This window comes from Cavia porcellus, unplaced genomic scaffold (genome assembly GCF_034190915.1).
Source record: "Cavia porcellus strain 051 isolate PalLab524CR breed Dunkin Hartley unplaced genomic scaffold, mCavPor4.1 scaffold_5, whole genome shotgun sequence".
In the NCBI taxonomy this organism is placed as follows: Eukaryota; Metazoa; Chordata; class Mammalia; order Rodentia; family Caviidae; genus Cavia; species Cavia porcellus.
The window spans coordinates 37,628,767-37,650,341 of NW_026947488.1; the positions used below are offsets into that span (position 1 = coordinate 37,628,767).

Here is a 21,575-nt window from a genome sequence, read left to right on the forward strand (position 1 = left end):
AGGGGACTCAAAAGGTCCCTGTCTCTTGGAGCTGAGGCATGAGCACACTAGACCCCAGGCAGGGCACCCAGGCCTGCTGTGATGGTTGGCCTGGTGCATTCCTTATCCCTGTGCTGGACAGTTTTTTAGGCTGGGGTTGTCCAGATGCTCAAGTCAGTTGGTCTCAAGCCTAGGGCATTACTGAGCTGGCGTGGTCATCATGGGCATGACTTCGTGTTCAGGCTCTGTGCCAGCATCCCTTGTGTGGTCTCCCAAGTTGTTCCGTAGCTCTGCCCTCATCCCTGATAGAGTCCAGGCAGTGCAACTGCAGGGGTTTTAGGAACTGTAAACATGACCCTGCTGCTTTTCTGTACATGAAAGCTGCCTCTCCTGTGGCTTCCCATCACATCTAAGTTCTCGGTTCAGCCATTCAGCCGAAGAGCTGATGCAGTCTGGCACCTGCAGCAAGGTTTTTCTGTCATATCCTGCCTCTGCTTCCTTTTCTTCTGTGTCCCCATCGTCAGCTTCCTCTTCCCCAAGGCTTCGAGCTGCTTCCCACCTCAGGGCTTCTGAACCTGCCGTTCATGTTACCTCAGCGGACTTCCCAGATCTCTGCCTGGCCCTGACCTCACAGGTCCTCTCCAGAGAGAGTTCCTTTCTGGCTACCTCCCCCTCGCACCCCAGCCTCTGCTGTCATCCCTGTTCCAAGACACCTATTTTATTTATAGTCCTTACCATTATAAAAATTGATACAGCATTTTCCCTTAGATAGTAATAGTAATTACTTTTTCTCTCACTGAAACATGGAGGCTGTGATAGCTGGGCCTTTGTGCTGGTGGCCACCTTCCCCCTGCACCGAGGCCATTCTCTGGTCTGGGAAGGCATCCCTAACCATCTGTGGGATGGACAAATACATGACTTTCTCTAAGGAGCCCCAGGCAAGGAAGGATTTTTTTCTAGCCTGCAAATGAACCTCTTTGGTGGCAACTGCATAGCTTGAGGCATATTGAGACAATTATTCTTTCTAGAAACTGAAAAGAAGGCATCCTCTTCCTTGCTTGGAGCCCCTGGCAGGGCAGTAAGGATGGTGAACGCTGCCAGGTGTGCCCTGTTTCCCAGCGGTCTGAAGAGGGTAGCTGGATGCTACCCTCCCTGGCCTCTTGCTGTCATGTCCCCAGGGATGGCACAGCTGCCTGATGCCTATTCCCAGGCAGCCACTGGTCCCTGCCAGTGCCTTGAAGGGCTATAGAGGCTTGGCCGCCTGGGCTGTGCGTGGTTCAGTTTTGCAGCCTCTTGTCCCTCCCTTCCCTGTGCTGACCCCAGGGCACACGGAAATGAATACTGTGCAGGCCGAACTCTTCACTGGGGCTGCTTTTCTGGGATCCCAGCCTGTAATCTGGACCAGCTGGCTCTTTGCCTCTTGTCTTACTTAGGTCTGTGACACCATCCCGGGGCTGGGGACAATGATAACGGCTCACCTTAACAGCCCCTGTCTCTGTGGCCTGGGTCAGCTGAGGATTTCACCTAGAACATGGCTTGTGATACCCACAGGATTATGACAGCACGTGTGGTCCTTGGCGCCTCCAGTGTGGCAGCCACCCAGGAGTGGAGAGGAGGTGGTGCCAGTTTCTTGATCCCCCCCCCCCCAGGTTGGCGTCAGGGTGTTGGTCACAGTGCCACTGGCCTGGCTGAGTGCTGAGGAGCCAGAATGAAATTGAGGTGGTGCTGGGGAAAGTACAATGGGATTCCTCTTCAGGACTCTCTGCCTGGGTTTTTTGCCCCCAAAATTGAGTTGAAGGGTTTTGGATTTCATGGAGAGCAGTGGAGAGAGCCAGCAGCCTATTCTTGCAGTAGCCTCTTGTCAAGTGTTGGGATCAGTTAGAATCGGGCTGTATAGGAGGCCATGGTTCCTGATGTGGGAGATGGGTATGAAGTGTGCTGGGTTCCCAGGGTGAGGCTCTGCCCACACTGGGAGGCAAAGCGCTGGGGGGCTGTGTGGTCCGAGTCAGCAAGCAGAGATGCAGTGTGAGTGTGCCTCATGCAGTGGGTAGGATGGAGTTACGCTAAGAGGTTCTTTGCTGGTGATTTAAGTTTCAATTTAATTGGGCACCATGTATTTTATCTGGAACCCTAATAAAGAAGAAAAGAGTCTTTTGGTAGAGGTGAGAAACAGTAATTTGTTGAGCGTAAGAGGTCAGGAATCTCCCCCCAGCCCACCTCAGAAGAATCACGCATGCCTTTGTGTCTTGGGCACTGTTTTGTCTGGTGGAAAGGCAGAGGTGTGGGAAGGGAGAGGCAGCGTCAGGGCAGCGATGCAGACAGGGAAGGTGAGGATGCATGAGGCCAGGACCCTGACTTCTCCATGGTCTAAAGCAGGAGCAGCCATCCACTGTCTCAAAGGAGGAGACTTTGTCTTTTAATTAGCTAAGTTTATTTTAATTATGAAAGTAATATTAAATCTCGCTAAAATATTTCCAGTAGCAAGATGGGTAACTTCATCTTCTCTTCCCCAGGGCCCTGCTGCCGCCCTCTCCAGAGCAGCCACTGCAGGCAGCTTCCTGTGTTCTCTTTCTGAGCAGCTCTTATGTATCTGGAAATGCAGGCACACATATTCTTCTGGCATCCTGTATTTATGGAACCGCAGACTTGATCATCTTCAGCGTGCTCTTTTGCTGCTTTACTATTTCTCTCACTGACAGTGTTGCTTGGCCTTCTTTCCATAATATAATGGAGAATGTGTGTTCTTTATGTTAGAAAAATAAAACTAGTTTGAAAAATTTTATTGTTGCTATTATGTATCCTGCCATTGAGATGAAGGCAGTTAAATACTGGCTCATATTATGCAATTTTTAAGGTGCTAGGAGGAGGAGAAGGAGGCTGGCTTCAGAGTTCAGGGTGGAGAAGCACCAGTGTGCTCTTCTGTAGAACTGTTACTGGCTGGTGGGATATAGTGTCCTGAACAAAGAACAGGACAAGACACACAGAAAAGGCGCAAAAATGTACGGAGGTGGAAAAGAGGTACACTGTACCTGGAAAGAGCAGGTCAATGTCAGATTCAAATGAGGAATTGAGAATATTAGGTTTTGGTTGGTTCTGTGTGGCAGGAGCAATGGAATCATCTTGGGTCCTGTGTTCTGTGCATGTCCCCTGGTTTTTATGACCTTTGACACATTCCACCAACTCAGTTGCATCAGCCCGAATCTCCTGCCTCATTTATGGTTAAGTTGGAGAAGGGGATCTCTACCCTTTCCAGTGTTCCATGTATTATGGAATAACCAAACACCATTAGCTGAACGGATGAAATCGACTTGATGAATAATTTAAAACATTTAAAAAACATATTTGGAACTGGCTCGTGGAATATAGCGTCCTGAACAAAGGCTTTTCTTTTTCCCAGTAAGTATTTTCCTGCTCACATGACTTGAAAACTGACATAGTTTATCTCCTTCTCTGATTGGATATTTTAAGTCTTTTCCTTCCCTAACCCTCTGATATTGATCTATAACTCAGTATACTTCAGCTGGCTCATTTGTGACATCTTATGATGTAGTTTCCAGACCTTTCAAATAAGTTAATTATTTATATGACAGAACCATAATTGACTTCTCAGTTGAGAAACCCAATTTACTAGAGTGGCTGGGGAGAGACATAGTTCATTTTTGCTCTATTATCAAATCAATGTTCAAATAATATTTTAGGATTATTTATTTTCCTGAATATAAGAAAAATGTCAAGATTTATTTCCCATGTTTCTTAAATGTCAAAGGATATTGACCTGAGGCCAGAGAGCGCTCAGTGCCTTGCATTGTACGGCTTGGCTGAGGATGAAAAGGCATAGCACTGGACAGCGCTGCCCATGTGTGACGGACACTGTAGGTATGGAGCAAGATTATTGCTTCTCTGGGCTCTCTGGACTGATCAGAGAACCAACGTAGCAGGGGCCAAGCCCCTATGAGTGGGATTCATTGAGAAGGGGCAGGAATGTCATTTCTGAAAGCCCTTTAGGAGGAGGGGGGGGAGGTGGCCTGTGGGAAATGGGTCTTGCATGGGGGAGGCGAGAACCAAGAGTGTTGGGTCAGTAGGAGTTCAGTGTTGGTGGATGATGGGCATTGCTGGGAGGCTGGCTCATTAATAATTCAGACAGCTTGTCCAGCACAGGCAAGCAAGTAGCTGAAGCATGGCAGAACTGTGGGCACTGTGCCCAGGCGGAGGATGTTAAAGCAGACGGACAGCATCCTTTCTCTTAGGTTCATGGTCCTATAGCAAGGCAAGCAGCAGTGCTGTCTAACCAGGTGGTGGGGCGGTGGGTGCTCTCCAGAGGGAGTATAGGCTGAGCTAGAGGCTTGATTGGGAGGGGGACTGGGAACTGGCTGGATAGGATGCAGTGCTGGAATGACAATATGAGTTAGTGTCAGATCACAGGGTCAGGTTAGGAAGAATTTTGCATGCCACCGAGACTGGACTTTATCCTGTAGCTTCACGATATTGCTGAAGGGATTTAAAGCTGGGGAGCTTCAGGAAGTCCCTGTCTTCACAGCAGAGGATGGAGTGTGGATGGAAGGGGCAGAACCTCAGGCAAAAAGGCCAAAAGTGAGAGGAACCTGTGATCTGACCTGTATCTGTGGGGTAGGGAGATGTGGCCACAGTCAGTAGGTGCTTAGGGGGATGGGAGTAAAGCTGTTTTGTGGGTGTCATACAGACCTTGAAGCCACCTTAGCACTTAAAGGCCTTGGGAGCGAAGAAAGACCATAAGCAGAAAGAGGCCAGAGTCTCCAGTGGAGTGTAGGAGCTGAGCAGGATTGGTCAACAGGGCATGGAGAAAAGAGATACTAGAGCCTTCTTTATCCTGTCATATTTTGATGTTTGGACTCCCATCCCCCAGTCTGTGAGGAATGCATACAGCAAAGGGTCAGTGTTTCAGCCAGCTGGGAGATTCCATTGGCTTTTCTATAAGTATCTCCTGGGTTCTTCTGGTTCGAGGTGGGACAGGGACGGGAGTCCTGTGTGGTGGTGGTGGGACTCCAAGTAGGACACCCATTAGGCATGGCTGTCTGTGGAGGTCAGGGTAGCAGCCCACAATGGCATTGCCTAGGGCCATAGTGATGAGCCTGGTGTGCAAGCCAGTTCATCCCAGAGAGCCAGGTCATGCCAGCATTGTCCTTGCAGCCAAGCATTCAGGTTTAATGGCAGTGTTGGCACTTTGTGTTAAATAAGTGGATGTTGGGTTGCAGTTTGGACACTCATCTCTAAAAGGTTCCCCATTACTGCCCTAGTGCCATCAAATCACCCACGGTAGCAAAAGAATGAATGGTGTTTTAATTGTCAGACCTTCTTCATCTTTTGCTGGTATATCCCTAAAATAGAAACAGCCCTGAAATAAGCAATTACTTAGGAACTGTGGTGTGTGTGGTTGGTTCTTTTTACTTACCCATTATTTTCAAGTTTTCATTAAGACTGTTTCTTGGGTCTTCCACCTGGACCATTGAGATCCTAGTTTTTAATTAAGAGTTTACATACTTCTTCATGTCGTTTGTGTTCTTGTTGCAATTTTGAATCCTTTGCTCAAATTTCTCAACTGCCAGTGGCAGTTTATTCATTTGGCACCTCAAGCCTTTTGGCATGATTTGCATATTAGTTTTCTCTCTGTGTTATACATTATCCCAAAACTTCTAGCAGCATTGGTAATCTCATAGTTTCTATGGACCTGGTCTCTGGGCCCCTCAAGGCTGTAGTTGGGTGGCAGCAGCTATAGTGACCCTTTGACTCAGCTGGCAGCGCGCATCTCCGCGCTCTCAGTGGTGTGGAGCAGACCTTAGTCCCCAGCACAGGGGTCTCCTAGCGATCCTTGCAGCATGGCAGCTGTTTCCATAGGGCTAGAGATTGATGAGAGCACAGGAGAGCCAGCAACGCAGAAGGGACAGTCTGTGTGTCATCGAGTCCTGGGGGTAGCAGGCTGTCACTGAGAGGAAGTTTTGTTACTTGTACACATTAACTGTATTCTGAGTTTAATATGCAGCCTGGCCATAGCCCAGGACAGTGGGGTGTGTCCAGCGCATGGTTGTCTCTATGGACACAGCTTGAACACTCCTTACCTGAAAAGCTTCGGATCAGAAATGTCTCGGAGTTCAGATTTTTGTTTTGGCTTTGGTATATTTGCATATACACACTGGATTATTTTAGTGATGGAAAAAAAAAGTTAACTATGAAATTAATTTGTTTCCTAAATACCATGGCGAGAGCCTGAAGGTATTACACTATTTTTAATGTGCCTGCATTTTTTAATTTGACTTTCAGCTCATGACTTAATGCTGATGCTCAGAGACTTGAATTTTGGCCATTTGGGTTTCAGATTTTTGGTATAGGGAAAACCTGTGAGTTTTTCTTGTTTTTCAGTTTAGGTAAAGTTCAGCTACTATTTCCTGTTCAGAGTTAGGATTATTAATTTTTATTTAAATATGTTAATTTTATGTATTGTCTCTTTCAATTTGCAGGACTTCTTTCAGTGATGCCAACATAATTGTGTATTATCCCTTAATATACACAAAAAGTCACAGAACAAACACCAAAGGCAGTTACTAAAACTTGAGGATAAATGTCACAACACTGCATAGTCAGACTCCGGATAGTCATAACTGAGATAGTTCTCTGCTTTATGATGTGCAGTTTGCTTCATTTGCTTCAATTTACATTTGAGTGTCAGATCATTTTATAATATTATTATTTCTGCTTACATTATTTTCATCTCTCTGAAAATGATTTACAGATTAAGTCATATGAAGAAATTTGGTTTCTATTACCGCCTCTTCTACTCTATTTTCTTGTTTCTCCTTTTAAAAAACGCTTAGGTTGTTATTTTTCTGATTAAGTGGTAGCATTTTATATACTGGTACTCCTTGACTCACAGTGGATTATGTCCCAAAGTGGAAAATGTCCACAGTTGAAAATGTGTTGAATGCACCCTGCCTATGGCTCATCAGAGCTGAGTGACACAAGATATTTTGGAGTCCTGTGGCTAGTTCACCCTTGTCAGCAGGGGCTGTGGTTGCTGCTGCTGCTCAACATTACAGGCAAGGTGTGGATCAGATGTACCCCTAACCTGGGAAAGAACTGGAACCCAAAGTATGGTTCCTACCGAGTGACACTGCTTTTACACTGTTGTGTAGACCGGAAATCCAAAGTCAGACTTTGTAAGCTGGGTACTTAGTAAGGATTTGAAGGGAATGCTGTTAGGATTACTCTTTAGATGCTTTTTTGTAACAAAAGCCTCAAATGTAAAAAGTAAATGAAATAAAATTTTATAGTTTCTTCTCTCCTAACCAATATTGTATCATTTACATTGCAGGGAAAAGGACTTGGAGGCCAAGTTCATTATTCAAATGGAGAAAAGCAAGACAACAATCACAAACTTAAAGGCAAGTGGTGACCTGGGCCTCCTGCAGCAACATGTGCCCCCCTGTGGCTCTCCGGGTGGGGTGGCTTCTTGCTGTTTATGTACCCCTCTGTCCTCAGTTAAGTGAGCCAGCTTGGCTTGCTTTTGACCAGGGCTCAGTCCTGCAGCAGAAACTGGTTCCTCTCCATCACTGGTTTCTTTGATCTGGAAGACAGACCCACAGAGTCACCCTGCTCTGTGTTCCTGAGTAGGCCAGCTGGACACGGGCATTTTCATCCTGGGTGCTTGAGGTAGAGTCAGCCTGCAGTTGAAGAGCCAATACTACATTATTCAGAACTCAGAAAATGAAAGCTCAAAAAAACAAAATAATAAAAACATGCATTATTTTTTGGAAAAAAATAGATAACTACGGTTTCCTAAAATGGCAAATTCTTCATTTTGCTCTTAAAATATCCTATTTGTTTCTTTGGTCAGCACATTTCTTAGTGGCCATGAGTGCTTTTCACTTGGAGGCAAGCGGGGTGTAAAGTTAATAAGGAAAGCGGGTGCTTTGGAGCTGAGGTGCCTTCTGCATTGATCTTTGTCCTCATGGGTTTCGGTTTCTGAGCCTGCTGCTCCATGGCCAAGTACAGGCCAACCTCACGATCACTGAGGAGTGGATTGCTTCTAAGTCAGGCCTAAGGGCCGGGACACACGGAATCCACTCTCAGAGCAGCAGAACTTGGTGTCCGGCAGTGGATGCTGGGGAAGCCCCCAGCTTCCTGGTGCATGGTGCTCTCGATGATGCGGTGGCCCCATCTGCATTGTGATGTCCCTCGACTCGAGGCATCTGCTGGTTTCTCGTTTACTGCAGTCCCTGCAAGCTGGCTCTGCAGCCATGCTGTCTTCCTCCCCTGGGCTCCTGTACCCTCTCAGCTTTCCCTCAGTCACCCTCTGTCCATTCTCTGCTGCTGGTTCCCTTTTCTTTGCCTTGTATGCACTTCCTTTGCACATTGTGGCATTCGTTTGCCTTGATTACTCGGTTAGTTTTTGTGTTTTATAAGCATTTCCTCCTCTGATGTTTGAGTGACTGGAATAGATGCTCAGATTTTTAAAAATGTTTTATGTATTGTTAATCTTTTACCAATTGTCTCTTTACAATATATAAATTATGTTGAAAAATATGGTGCTCATGGAAACTATTTTGCTATGTCCAAGGAACTATGTGAGATTTTGAGGTTCTAGAGATTTTTAAATATGATTTTTGCGTTCATTTGAAGCAAACAGCATGGTAGACAAGACATAAGAATATCTGTAATAAACTCAGAGTATGATGTGTCCTAGGAGACTTTCTCATCTCAGATGGGGGAAATTACCCCTGGATATAGTGCACTAGGGAAGCTTCCTGCGGAGACATCTGACCTGAGGTTTCCACAGGGGCCGGTAAGTGGCATGGCTCTGGGGGATCCCAGCCCCATCACAGTCTGTGTGAATAGCGTCCTGGAGTTGTGCAAAGCCCTGTCCTGGTGATTTCAGTGGAGCGCACAGTAAAATCACTGGAGATAGGAAAAGTGTCTGCTTAGAGTGCTGGGTTGGTAATACATGAATCATAAAAGGAAAGGCAAGAATAGTAGTCCTGGGTTGTAGCACAGTTTGGATTAGTAAGGTAGGGGGAGTTTTAAGTTGCATTTAAATTTTATACATTTGTTTATTTTTTAGACTGGCAGGAACTTCTTAGGGTATAAATATGAAAACATGTTGTAAATGATGATTATTTTGTATGTTTCAGGGATACATCTTTCTCTAGTGTGAGTCACTTATAAAAAAAGTAGCGTTTATATTATCGTTCTCTTGTCATTCTTATCATTATGATCTTCCTCTCTTTCTAGATACCAGAAGGAGGGACTGGGGACTCAGGAAGAGAACGCACCAAGACCTTCACCTATGACTTTTCTTTTTATTCTGCTGATACAAAGAGTCCAGATTATATTTCACAAGAAATGGTATGATATATTCCTAATCTTTGTTTTATTTTTCACACCAGGAAAACATGCCTGCTTTAAAACACATTCAGACAACTTGCTAATTTCTTTTTCTGAATAGAATTTATATAAAATTAGCCCTTTTAAACTTAACTTTTTCGGTTACTGTAGAAGACCATTTATTTAAGGCTAAGAAGTATGCAGTTCTCAAAGAATTATTTTTTATTTTCACCTTTGAATATGGTGAACATAACTTTTACTTGGTTTCAGAATTTGGACATGGCTACTATTTTGAAGGAGCTCTAAGCATTTAGAGGAGGCATTGTGCAAATACGTGTCATGACAGCAAATAAGTCACTTGGCCTAGAGTCCTGCTGTAGTACCGAGCTTAGGAAGTAAATTTCAAAGCCAGGTCATATTTCATGTGCTGGTGTGGAAGGGAGTCCAGAAGAATGTTTCATCTGCAGCCTTTCTGAAATGTAGAATGATGCTGGAGTCTGTCCAAGAAACTCGTGGAGTGAGCAGATGAGAGCAGACACAGGTATCCTTAGAGACTATCCTGTTGGACAGTGATGGTGCCATTTCAGAGGACAGGTGTGTTTCCCTGGGCGAGGATAAGTTGGGTGTGCATGCAGAGAGAGCAACACTGGCATAGGAGGAAGAACGCAGCCTCCTCTAGGCCTGTCACAGTTTTTCTGGACACACTGCCTCCGAGCTCCTCGTGCTAAAATGGGTGGGAGCTGTTATCCTGCTCACCTGGGGTGTGACCCAGGCAGTGGCTTCTTGAAAAGTAGAGCATGAAAAAGGTTCTGGTTCCTGGTAGCTTGAAATGTGACTGTGTAGCAGAATTATGGAGTCTAGGGACCTGTTCACATTTGTTGAATCAGAATCTTTTTTATTTTTTATTTTTGGTACTGAGAATCAAACTCATGACCTTGTGATTGTCAGGCAGGTGCAATGCCCCTGAGCTATAGCCCCGGCCCTGCCTTCTCTTTTTCTCTCTTTCTGTTTTTCTGTCTGTCTGTCTATCTCTCTTTTAAAGCAGACTGCTTTAAGGACTGTTTTTTAGGAGCCCAATGATTTGTTTGCATCCTAACAGATTTGAGAAGTGCGTTTTGTTTAGAGGCGGTTGATGGAAGAGGCTGGCTTTCTTAGTGTAAATGTGATTTTTGGAGGACTGGAGTGGCTCTGTTCAGAGGCTGACCCAGACATCAGGGAAGAGTCAAAGGGACAACAGCATTGGGCACAGGAGTCATACAGGGAGGAGGCACCCTTCAGAAAAATGAGCTATCATTGCCTGGATTTTAGCGTCAGGCACTCTGCTTCATGTTCGTTTGTGCTGCCTTATTTAATTCTCATAGTAGACAGTGGGGTGAATTTAAACTCCATTTTTCTTTTTCCAAGGGACTAAAGAAGCTTAAATAACTTGCTCAAGTTCATGTAACTGGTCAACTCTTTTTTTTTTTTTTTCCCTTTTTGCACGGTGTTAGGGCTTAAACCCCAGGCGGTTCTGGTATTAAGCTGTATTCCCAGCCCTTTTTATTTAATTATTGTTAAATTTTCAGACAGTCTTGCTAAGTTGCCCAGCCTGGCTTTGAACTTGTGATCCCCCTGCTTTAGGTACCTGGGAATGAGTTGTGCAATGACGCACATGGCCTGATCAAGTTTTAATAGTAGCAGAGTGCAGACTCTATATATGAAGTCTAGGATGGTTGGGGAGCAACTGGACAAATAAGGACTTGGGAGAGAAATGGGGCGTTCTAGATGATAGATGAAGAGGGTGGCCTGTTGGCCAAATGATGGCCAAGGGATGACTTTGGAGTCAAGGTGAATGGATTAATGGCAAATTTATGACACATGTGCCACCGCTGGCCTTTTGTTATCCTTGAAAGCTCTAAATGGTTCATCATCACTGGGTTAGTAAGTAGGAATCTGGTAAGGAATTGAATACTATAGATATTTAGATCTACATTTGGCTTTTAATGTAGAAAGAAGAATTAAGTGGCAGATAAGAGGGAATTTGTGAAGGGGAAACCAGTTTGGTGTAATGATCTCCAGAATGTCTTCAAGCAGGATAAATGAACAGCCTCAGAGGGCTTCTTTTTTTAACTAACATCAATTTGGAGGACTGCCCCCCACCCTGAACCTAAACTGAGGTCTTTTGGGGACTGCGGGTTGTACAGTGGGAAGCCCAAGGAAGCAGCAGTAGAGTGTTGTGATGGCAGGACCTGGCCCCGGAATTGTTTGCTCATCTGGTGACCTGTTTACAGATGGTGACTAATTTGTGGAAAACAGGTGACATTTCCTAGGCTCTACCAGGAGTCAAGATCAGGGGAGCAGGGATAAGTTTAGTTCATTTGGAAGTTAATAATAAATGCTCAGAGTTTATACATCATTCTAGATGGTGAGAAGCCTTCCCTGATGAGGGTGACATACATGCTGTGCTGGGGTGCAGGGCTCCTCTTGGTGCCCCACGCCCTTTGCTCCAGAGAGTGACCTGAAGTGGCTGTGTCAAGTTGCAGATCTCAAAATAGCCTTGAGCGGTGTCCCTTAGACAAATCCTGTGGAACCACTAGTTAATAAGCCAGTGTGACACGGGGAAATACCTGTCTTGACAATACTTTAAGAGTTCGTCCTTCACACTGAATTTTAGTATCTATTGCTACAAAAAGGGGCTTCAGTGTGACTATTGACTAAAACTGTCCTGCTGCGTTTGCAGGCACAAAAAGTGGGCAGTGGACAGGTTGTGTCCCCTGTAGTTTATCAGGGAAACACTCTGGCTAGGGTTCTTTTTTTAAAAAGTGAAACAAAAAAACCAAACAGTTGAATATAAATGTTCAGAAAATGTATCATTGCTATTCATATAGTTCAAATACACTTTCCCTTGATGTTAAAAAAAATAGTAGGTAAGATTACCATTATTTTAAAATTAAAGAAAATCAGTGGGCAATTTAAATTCAGTTATGTAAATTAAAGATCATTTAATAAGGTCTAATTTTCTCAATAGTTCTTCAAAACTCTAAAGGGAGGCTTTGATCTCACCAAACCTGTTTCTTCATTCAACCCTGGAGAAACTTGAAACCTGCAATTTCCAGTTCCAAGGGGGATGGGAGGGCCTTTGCCTCAGCAGCCCTTCTCCTGGGTGGGTCCCCTCTGGAGAGGCCCCTGCCTGTGTGTCCTACTCTGGAAGCAGCTATGAGGTCTGCTCTGTGCTTTCACAGGCAGCGAGGTGACTTGGCTAAGCAGGCCGGATGAGGGATTTTGACAGGTATTCAATGCCAGTGGAATTGCAGGTCTCTTAGGACTGTCCTCTCCTTGGTGGCAGATAATGAATAAGACCTTGGGGAAGCAGGATGGAGTCACCTGTGCCTGTTACCATTCTGGTCCCATGCTGACTATGGATGGATACCTGAAGCTGAGGGTAGGCCAGGCCTGTTTTCTAGGTGTCCAGACACGAAGTTTTTTGACTGTTCTTGTTACAGGCAGCTGATTTAGTTAAAAATATAGACAAAAGGAGTCAGTGCAGAAGTTTGGAAGAGACAAACACCTTCTGCTGTGAGCCAGATCTCAAGATAAAAGGCAAAGCAAATACAACCACATCCCAAGGATTGATAGTCCAAATAGTTGTCTGTCACCCTGAGGAAGCCGGGACTCAGCCTCCCACCCACTACAGAAGAGTCACTGCTGTTCACTTTTGCTTTGTTCAGCCTGCCCGCTCACTACTTGGCTTGCTCCCCCATTTGCTCCTAATGTAATCAGTTTTACCTGAGCCATTAATCTGATTGTTGACCACAGTTCTGTTCCCGCCTTATGCCCACCTTGCCAGTTCCCATTTTCCCCACCTTGGATCCATCTAACCTCATGATTTTACTCCATAAAAGTTCCTAGAAAAGTCAGAGTCTTTGGCAACCTGCTTGGGACTCCTTCTATGGGTCTCTCAGACAGCAGCTTTCTTTCTCTCAATAAATATAGCCCATTCTTAACCTCCATTGTTTCTAAAATTCATTCTTTAGTTTTAAAGAACACAAACTCATACTGGACATACAGTAGGTAGAGAGTTTCTCCCCCTGTATCATCCTGAAGTCATGACTTCCACTCTCTCTCCCCAGTGTTTGAGTCAGTCAGAAGAGCTCCTGGGTTGCTTTCTGCTGAATTAGTAATGAAATGATGAGTGTGAATTTTTTATATCAGTGAAGAATTTCATTGTGGAAACCTTTGGGTTTTGTTTAAATAAAAATATTCTCTATGACTTGGTTTTAACTCCAGATCTTTTATTCTCTGAGAAGTTTCTGGAAGGCTGTTTTTTCTAATCAGTGAAAGTGTAAAAATGATACCTGACTTGCTTTTTGTTTACTCGGAGAGTTTTTACCCGTATTCCACACAGTGGTGAAAAATGAGCTGTAAGCCGGGGGGCTGGAGTCCTGTGTCTCCCTGTGATTCTGACTTTTGCTTTGTAATAGACATGTGGGGAGGAGGCCTTTGAGTTAGGACTGGGGCTTCGTGGCTATGGGATGAGGACGTGTAATAAGGCCTTTGGAGCCCGTCAGCACTGCCACTCCTTGGAAAAATGCCCATCTCTCTCCGCTACCATTTCAGCTTCATCTGAAAGCCTAGCAGTGCTACCAACCCGGCAGTATTTTCATGAGGGTTAATCCATCACACGTGAAGGGGCTTGGCAAGTGTCCAGTAAACATGAGCTGCTATTATAGTCGTGAACTAAATCATCAGAATGTGAGAATAAGATTAGAAAATAAGAGCGCCTAAGCCGAAATGAGTAAACATTAACCCAGAATGAGTGGCTTTGGCCATTTGTGGAAGTGACTCACTTGAAACAGCAGTCTGTAAATCTTTTACTAATGAGAATGAGGAAATAAAGTCCAAGCAAGATGGTGGTGAAGAAAACCGAAGTCCTTTTGGTTGCATTCTTCTCGCATCCTTGGATGACAGCTCTGTTATTAGCAGGAATTTTTTTTTTTTTTTTTTTTAATGTAGCACTGAGATGGCCAGGTTTTTCAGTTCTGCAGAACTTTGAAACCACTTGGAAGGTTGAAAAATACTGCTTCCTGGGTTCACATGCTTCAGATTCTGGGCCGGGTTACTGGCCTGGCAGCTGGGACTCCTCAGACTTTTCCTGTGGGCCAGTGATTTTCCTGTGGGGCCAGTGTGACAGTCACAGTTGATGGTGATTTTCTGGTGGATCTAGCTGGCCTCCTGATTTTGCAGTGTGACTCCACTCTCAGAGCAACAGCACTGGGACCCCTCTGTCACTTCTTAATGCCTCCCTGAGCGTGACTGTTGAGATGTCTTTAACATCTCGTGGGTTGCTGGTGTTCCAACTTTTTGAAGCAGAGAGCTCTATGTGCCCCGTTGTGTGCTGGGCTTAGAGGACAGGAGATAACAGGACTATGGTTGTCTCTTCCCAGCTAGGTGTAGCAAGGATGACCTCTTGTATTGACTTGTTTCATTTATATCAATTGTCTTCCTGAATTATTTGTGTTTCATCCTCTTTTATTCTCAAAGTTGCAATTATTTTGTGCTTCTGACATGACTCAGGCGGTTGCAAGTGTAACCCCTGGCTCCACACAGCATGCTCTCCATCCCTCTCCCTCGCTCCCGCCCCATGCCATCCATCCTGGGTAAATACCAAAATGGGAGAAAGTGTCGGGACTCCATCATGAGAGCTCAGCCACTCCGGCATGGTTCCTTCTCACACACCACCTGGAGCCGGAGGAGGCCCGCCTGCGTGCATTGCGGGCCCTTGGAATGGGAACTTGATGTGGGCATGGTCCAGGCAGCGGTTCCTGGGTACCGTGACTTTCACTCTTTAATGTTTAGTTTCTGGAGATTCTGGTGGAATGAACAGCTTTGTGATCCTGGATGGTAAATAATCATGTTTTAAAATCATCTTCTAGACTTGAGTGTCATTTTGCCTTGTTTATATTTTTTTATATTTTAGGATTGATTTGTTAAGCAGGAAACAAGATGGTCTTGCTTAGAAAGTTTACTTTTGATGAGAAACTGGGGTACATGCATATTCTGTTGCTAACAGCTCCACAGTGATTTATTTATATGGTACAATCCTTAAGAGAGTAAAGTAACATTCAAGAATATTGCCAACCCTGCAGGGGCTTTTATTGGCATCCATAGTAATGGTATCTTTTGTGTTTGTGTTTTTCTGACTTTCAGGTTTTCAAAACCCTGGGCACAGATGTCGTGAAGTCTGCATTTGAAGGTTATAATGCTTGTGTCTTTGCATATGGGCAAACTGGATCTGGAAAGTCATACACTATGATGGGAGATTCTGTACGTTGTTTATGCTGTGTGGGAAGGAATCTTATTATTTTTCTCTAGACTGATAGAAATGTCTCTTTTATCTAGTCAGTCTGTACTAACTTGCTTTTCATGTTCTGATCATTTTTTAGTAATAAGATAAAAGTAATAAGTTGGAGTAAATTTCCTTTGAGAGATTTTAAATTAGAAATTGCTTTAACTTTATAAGCATGAATAATGGATGCAACTCCCAGTTCATTTTCTGTTTTTAAAGGCCTTATAATCTTATCAAGAAAGTATGCTGGGCCCACAAGTAATTTATTCTCCTTTTCTGCCAACACAACGGTTTGAATAAAATTACCAAAGTCTGTTCTTTTTAAAATAATTCAAAACATTTTTTTCCTCAAGAAAAATGTAAAAAAGAAATCCAACTTTTTGATAGAAAGGTATAACATAAATTTAGTAAATATATTTAAAAAGTTAAGTGCTACAAAGCCTATAAAGGGTTATGTGATTATAAACATAATATGGACAGTTTAGTAGTTAGTCTATGTAAATTAACAGGCATTCACATTACACTTGTCCCAAAGTATGGGGAGTCAGAAGTGGAGATTACTACAGAACTTCATCGCATGCTGTGTTTTCTGCAGATTTCGAGGGTGCTTGTGCATTTTATTTTTCTTAAGTTGCAGTGGAAGCACTCTTCAGTGATAGTCTGGCCTGCAGCACGACCCAGCCACTGTGGGCTGCTGGTCCCAAGGTATGGCTGTGTCCTCTAGCTGCCGGCCAATGGGCTCCCAGCAGCTGCGCAACGGCAGACAGCTGGATCTGGAAGGGCATGGAACCTGCCTTTCTCAACCCAGGCGTTTCTGTTTTACCAGAAGTCTGGTAGTGTTGTGCTGTATACCCTCATTGTTGGAAAATAGGAATGAGCAGATCATTTCAAAAGCTTTGTATTTGCCTTTCATTGTTACTTTCCTCCTCTCCTACTACTGTGCCTTTGGAAATAGGTTCTCTAAAAATGAAATATTTTTATCGATTCCCTGGAAGTTGTTTTATGTAGGTCAGACATTTATAAAGTACTTGTAAATTATGTTTCCCTGGGTCATAGGTAAATACTCCTTGGGTATTCTTTATTTTGAAATAAGGAACAAAAATATGTGAAAGGCTGTTTTCCTTGATAAGAATTTTCACTGACTGCATAGTATAAAGAATAAAAAAAAAATCTCCTGTACCAGTGATTCTTGCTTTGTTCTTTGGGTGGGGAGTTGGTCGGGTGACAGTAGGAAGGGGCTAGGAGGTGCTGAAGTTTTGGTTTCCTGATGAGAATACTATGCCTGATCTTGAGGGTCACTGTGAGGGTCACCAGCCTGCTAGTGCTGAGTGAGACATGTTTATGACTATTACACCCCCACTGCATAATCGATATGATGAACTATTAAAATCTTCTGTGGACTGTCAGTGTAGGGGTGCCTGTATTGAAAAGAGGGTTGTATCATGCTTTAATGTGGCCCTGTCACCAAAGTTTTAAGATGGTCATTAACTGTCTTAGGGACTCACAAAGATTTTCTTAGTATTTCTTTTTCTCCTTGTGTACATTTTTCCCTTTTTTGGTCATTTAACCAGATAGCTTAAACATTTATTCTAGAGCTGTAGACTGTCTTGTTTGATAGCTCGAGAATAAGTCTGTATGTTTACAAGCCATGATTTAGCTGAACAGCAGCTCATGGTCATATTTTACTTGAGTGCCACCATGTAGGAATGAGAAGGCTCCGTCCAGAGTGCAAGAAGCGGTTGGAGGGCCTGGAGGTGTGCCCGGGGCTTACCTGGTAGGATGGGTGTGGCAGGCCTCTGGAGTCAGAGGCCTCTCCTGCAACAGCTGCATTCAGGCATCACTTGATTGCGTTTCCAGTGACATCTGCATCACTTCTCTTTTTTGTACAGGGTGATTTGGGCTTAATACCTCGGATCTGCGAAGGGCTCTTCAGTCGGATAAATGAAACCACCCGGTGGGATGAGGCATCTTTTCGGACTGAAGTCAGGTAGGACTCATGGCCAGGCAAGCGCACAGCTGGCCGTAGCCCAGCTGGTGAGGAGCACATAGCTACCAGGAAGGGGCGAGGCCTGCAGGTTCCTAGTGGGGGCCCTGTCTTCTGTAGTATGGTGGTTGAAGTAAGGCTGAAACACTAGGTTTTCAGTAACTTTTTTGGGTACAACTTGGATAGGAAATAACATAAAGCTTGGTCAGAAATGGTAACATTCACTGTTTGTCTCAAATGGGGTGAGCCCTTGACATGTGTGGAGTATACCAGTTACTGCCTCTTTGGTTCGGCTGAAGGAGGCTTGTGTTGTCCTTTGTGATGGTAGGACCGCCATAAACCTAACCTCTGAAAAGTCCAGCTGTTCTTTGAAGTAAACTTGTGTGGGTAGCCAGTCTTTTCACTGGTTTCGAAGATGAAGTGTCAATCTCTGCTGCCCACCGCCGTGTGGCCTCAGTAGCTCCGTGACTTTATGTCCTTTGGATAAGCTGTTTAAATCACTTGAGGCCTCCTCCCTCTACTCCTTGTCTATCTGCCCTATAAAATGAAGCCAGTAGAAAGTGAGATTCTCTGAAGTGCTGTGTGTCCTGTGTGGCACAGCCACTGCCATACATGTGTGTGGCTGCTGTTGTAGGTGTTGTTGCTGTTGTTATTAAGATCTCAAAATTCTGCTTCTGAGTTCAGTTCTATTTAAAATTTTTAGCTACTTAGAAATTTATAATGAACGTGTGAGAGACCTGCTTAGGCGGAAGTCATCTAAAACCTTCAATTTGAGAGTCCGCGAGCATCCAAAAGAAGGACCTTATGTTGAGGGTAAGAGTGAATATTTCACAGCCTTATCCTTTGGGGATTTATTTAAATGTAAAACTTTCAAATAAAAGAGTGTAGCATAATGAAGATTTAAAAAGTTTCCTTTCTTCCGGAGTTTTATTACTGTCAAAATGGTGTGTACTATCACTACAGTGTTCATTTAATGATACTTCACTAGCATTCACTGATTTTTGTGAGCCTTACTAGAGATTTCTCCTGGCTTTATGAAATCTCTGGCAATTGTTTCCCAACATTCTCTGGCAAGGTAAGTATGCTTGTACCTATCTCTTTCAGGGCTTTATATCTTAGCAGTGTGGTGTTACTGATACAATATGACAAAAAAAAAAAAATGTATTCTAGATCTCTTGCCTGTTAAGAAAAACTTACAGGATTTCCTCTCAGCTGGTGCGTTGTGATGGATTAGTTGTGGCGCAGTCATTTGTGAGGAATATCACACCTAGTGATGGCAAGGACTGGCCCTCGCTAATTGGCCGTTACTACTCAGTGGTTGGCAGGAGTTGCACCTGGAAAGCGTGCTTTCTGGTGCATGGTGTCTTTCAAAATCTGTTCATCTTTTTGGTTCCCTTTTTCACTTTAAGAAATTGGGTACACCAGTAAGAGCTCCTTTATATTTTATTAAACTTCTGTTAGTGCATTTTCCTTTCTGTTGCCTAAAGTAAGCTATGTGCTTACATAGTTGTTTGATGGCATTATTGTCAATAGATTTTAGCTTAATACCGTGTTTGCGTAACATCATGTGCCCTCATGTTTGCCTTTTAATTGCCTTATCAAAAGTTAGAACATGTAAAACTGGTGTGTGAAGAAGAGACACAATCATCAAACTGGGTAAACCATCTAGAGTCAGACCTAGGTACATGGAGGTAGTTAGCTTTTATTCAAATGTTGGGGGAATATGGATTATTATGTTTTCTGGGAGAAAAATAAATTGGTATCATTGTGTAGATTTTACACTAGGAGAAATGATAAGTGAATTAAAGATTTAAATGTAAAAATTGAAATAATAAAATAACCAGACATCATAGGTTATGTTTTCCCAGAAACTTAGAGGATGGAAGATTTTAAAAACCTAAAAACCCAGAAGCCATAAAAGAAAAGAAGTTAAATTTGAAATAGTTTTAAAAAAAAATCAGAATTTTAAACTTGGTAGGAACATTGTAAACAAAGTTAAAAGCTTAATTACAAAATGGGGAGTTATTTTTAATTTGTGTTTCAGACAAAGGACTAACTTCCCTTATATATAACGAGTACCTATAAATAAGGACAGATCAGCAACCAAATAGAAAAATGGACCAAGGATGTGACTACATCGTTTAGGCAAATAGAATTACTCATGATTTTTAAAAGTAAGAGAGACTCGAACATAATCAGTGCCTTGAGGTGACATTTGTCAGCTGTCCTTGGCTGAGATAAGTCAGTGTGTAAGACAGTGTTGGGAGGTTAGGGCTAACGTTGTTCCAGCTGGGTGTAATTCACCCTTTGTGGAGAACAGTTTTGCAGTATGCAGCATTTCAAATGTGCATTTTTTTAACAGTTGCACTTCTAGGAATTTTTTCTGTGGAAACATTCCCACACATTTGAAAAGACCCCTGTGGACAATTATTTTTAGCTAGAAGCATTGGTATTGGAAACAAACTGTGAACAACTTCTACAGTCCCAGTAGGAGACTGGTTAAGTTGGTTAAAGTGCACACCTACAATTGAAAGCTCTGTAGCCTGAAAAATGAATGAGAAGTCCCCTTAAGTGGTACACAAGATTCCTTTTTGTTGGTTGGTTGAGTGCTTGAAGTGCTGGGGATAGAACCCAGCTTGTGCGTGCTGACACATACTCTTGTCACAGAGCTGTACCCCCAGTCCCAGAACATCCTATAATATGTCATTGCATTTGGAAAATCAAGCAAGGGACACAGTAATGCAGGGTGTGAGTTCTGCCACTGAGTTTTATTCTCAGCCTCAGATGATACTATCTGCGTGCAAGGGGAATAGGTGGTTTTGTGTGTATTCCATTTCCTTTAGATGTATGGGTTACTTTTAGAGGGGATGCAGGTACTGGTAACACTTGATGGCCTGAGAGAAGGTGGGTAACTCAGGTTTTTTTGTTGCCGTGCAAAAACATTCTGAAATGAACTTAAAGGAAAGAAGGGTTTATTTTGGCTCATGGTTTCAGTGCTTTCAGTCCATGGTCTTCTGGCTCTTGCTTTTAGGCTGGGGGTGAGGCAGAGTCATGGTGGAAGGGTAGGATGAAGGAAAGCTCACCTCAGGGCTGCGCAGAAGTGGCGAGAGCGAGGAAGAGCTTGTGCTGCCGGCTTCTTGGTCTCACTTTTATTCCCCCTGGGTCGGTAGCTGATGGTCGCGAATGGTGCCACATTCAGGCCATGTCTGCCCTGTCAGTGTGCTGTCCTGTTGGCTCAGGAAACACCCTCACAGCACCACACAAGTGTGCATTGCTAACCTCCTAGCGTATCTCAATTCATCAAGGTTGATAGTTGAGAAAATCACAAAAGGGACATGGGGTGCTGTAGGAGAAATAGAGGCTGCCTTGCACAGTGGAACTTTAGAGTTACCTAGATGAATGCTCCAAAAATCTGTTTTTTGTTTTGTTGTTTTGTTTTTCTGGCACCAGAGATTGAGTCCAGGGCCAGCCCATGTTAGGTAAGCTCACCACACACTAGGCTTAAACTTAGTGATCTTCATGGCTCATCCCCCGAGAAGTTGGAATTATTAGTTTACTTCAGTACTCCTGGCTCTAAAAATTTTTTAAAGGCTTTAAAAAATGGCTTTTAGCCAGATGTGCATCCTGTAATTGCAGTGCCCTTTGAGGTAGAGGCAGGACAATCCCAAGTTCAAGCCCAGCCTAGACTCCAGTAACCTAGCAAGACCTTGTCTCAAAATAAAAATCAAAGTAGAAAAATAAATAAAAATAAAAAAGAGATAAGAATTTGCTCAGTGCAAAAGCCCTAGCTTTAACTGCTGGTGTGGGATGAGGGTGGGTGGAATTTTAGTTTTTGCATAAAGGTAGTGCTTTTGCATTGTCTTTCTTTCTTGTACCATGATTAATCTTAACAGGTTGATGTTAGTACCTAGCATCTATCCTAAATACAGTATTGTA

General features: G+C 43.6%; 1 protein-coding gene across 14 annotated transcripts in view; it reads left to right on the forward strand.

Moving 5' to 3' along the window:
• Kif16b (kinesin family member 16B) overlaps positions 1 to 21,575 on the forward strand; it is a 398,969-nt gene that overhangs the window by 23,863 nt on the left and 353,531 nt on the right. For 12 of the 14 annotated variants that reach the window (XR_010047480.1, XM_063248657.1, XM_063248658.1 and 9 more), the window contains exons 2-6: positions 7,322 to 7,391; positions 9,238 to 9,351; positions 15,517 to 15,633; positions 17,545 to 17,642; positions 18,343 to 18,452. Coding sequence is in view for 12 of the 14 variants with exons in the window: in XM_063248657.1 (XP_063104727.1) it covers positions 7,322 to 7,391; positions 9,238 to 9,351; positions 15,517 to 15,633; positions 17,545 to 17,642; positions 18,343 to 18,452 (509 nt within the window). In the remaining 2 variants the exon portion in view is untranslated. Of the gene's footprint in view, positions 1 to 7,321; positions 7,392 to 9,237; positions 9,352 to 15,516; positions 15,634 to 17,544; positions 17,643 to 18,342; positions 18,453 to 21,575 lie in introns of those variants that run through there. The other 2 variants (XM_063248660.1, XM_063248659.1) reach the window with 2 other exon arrangements.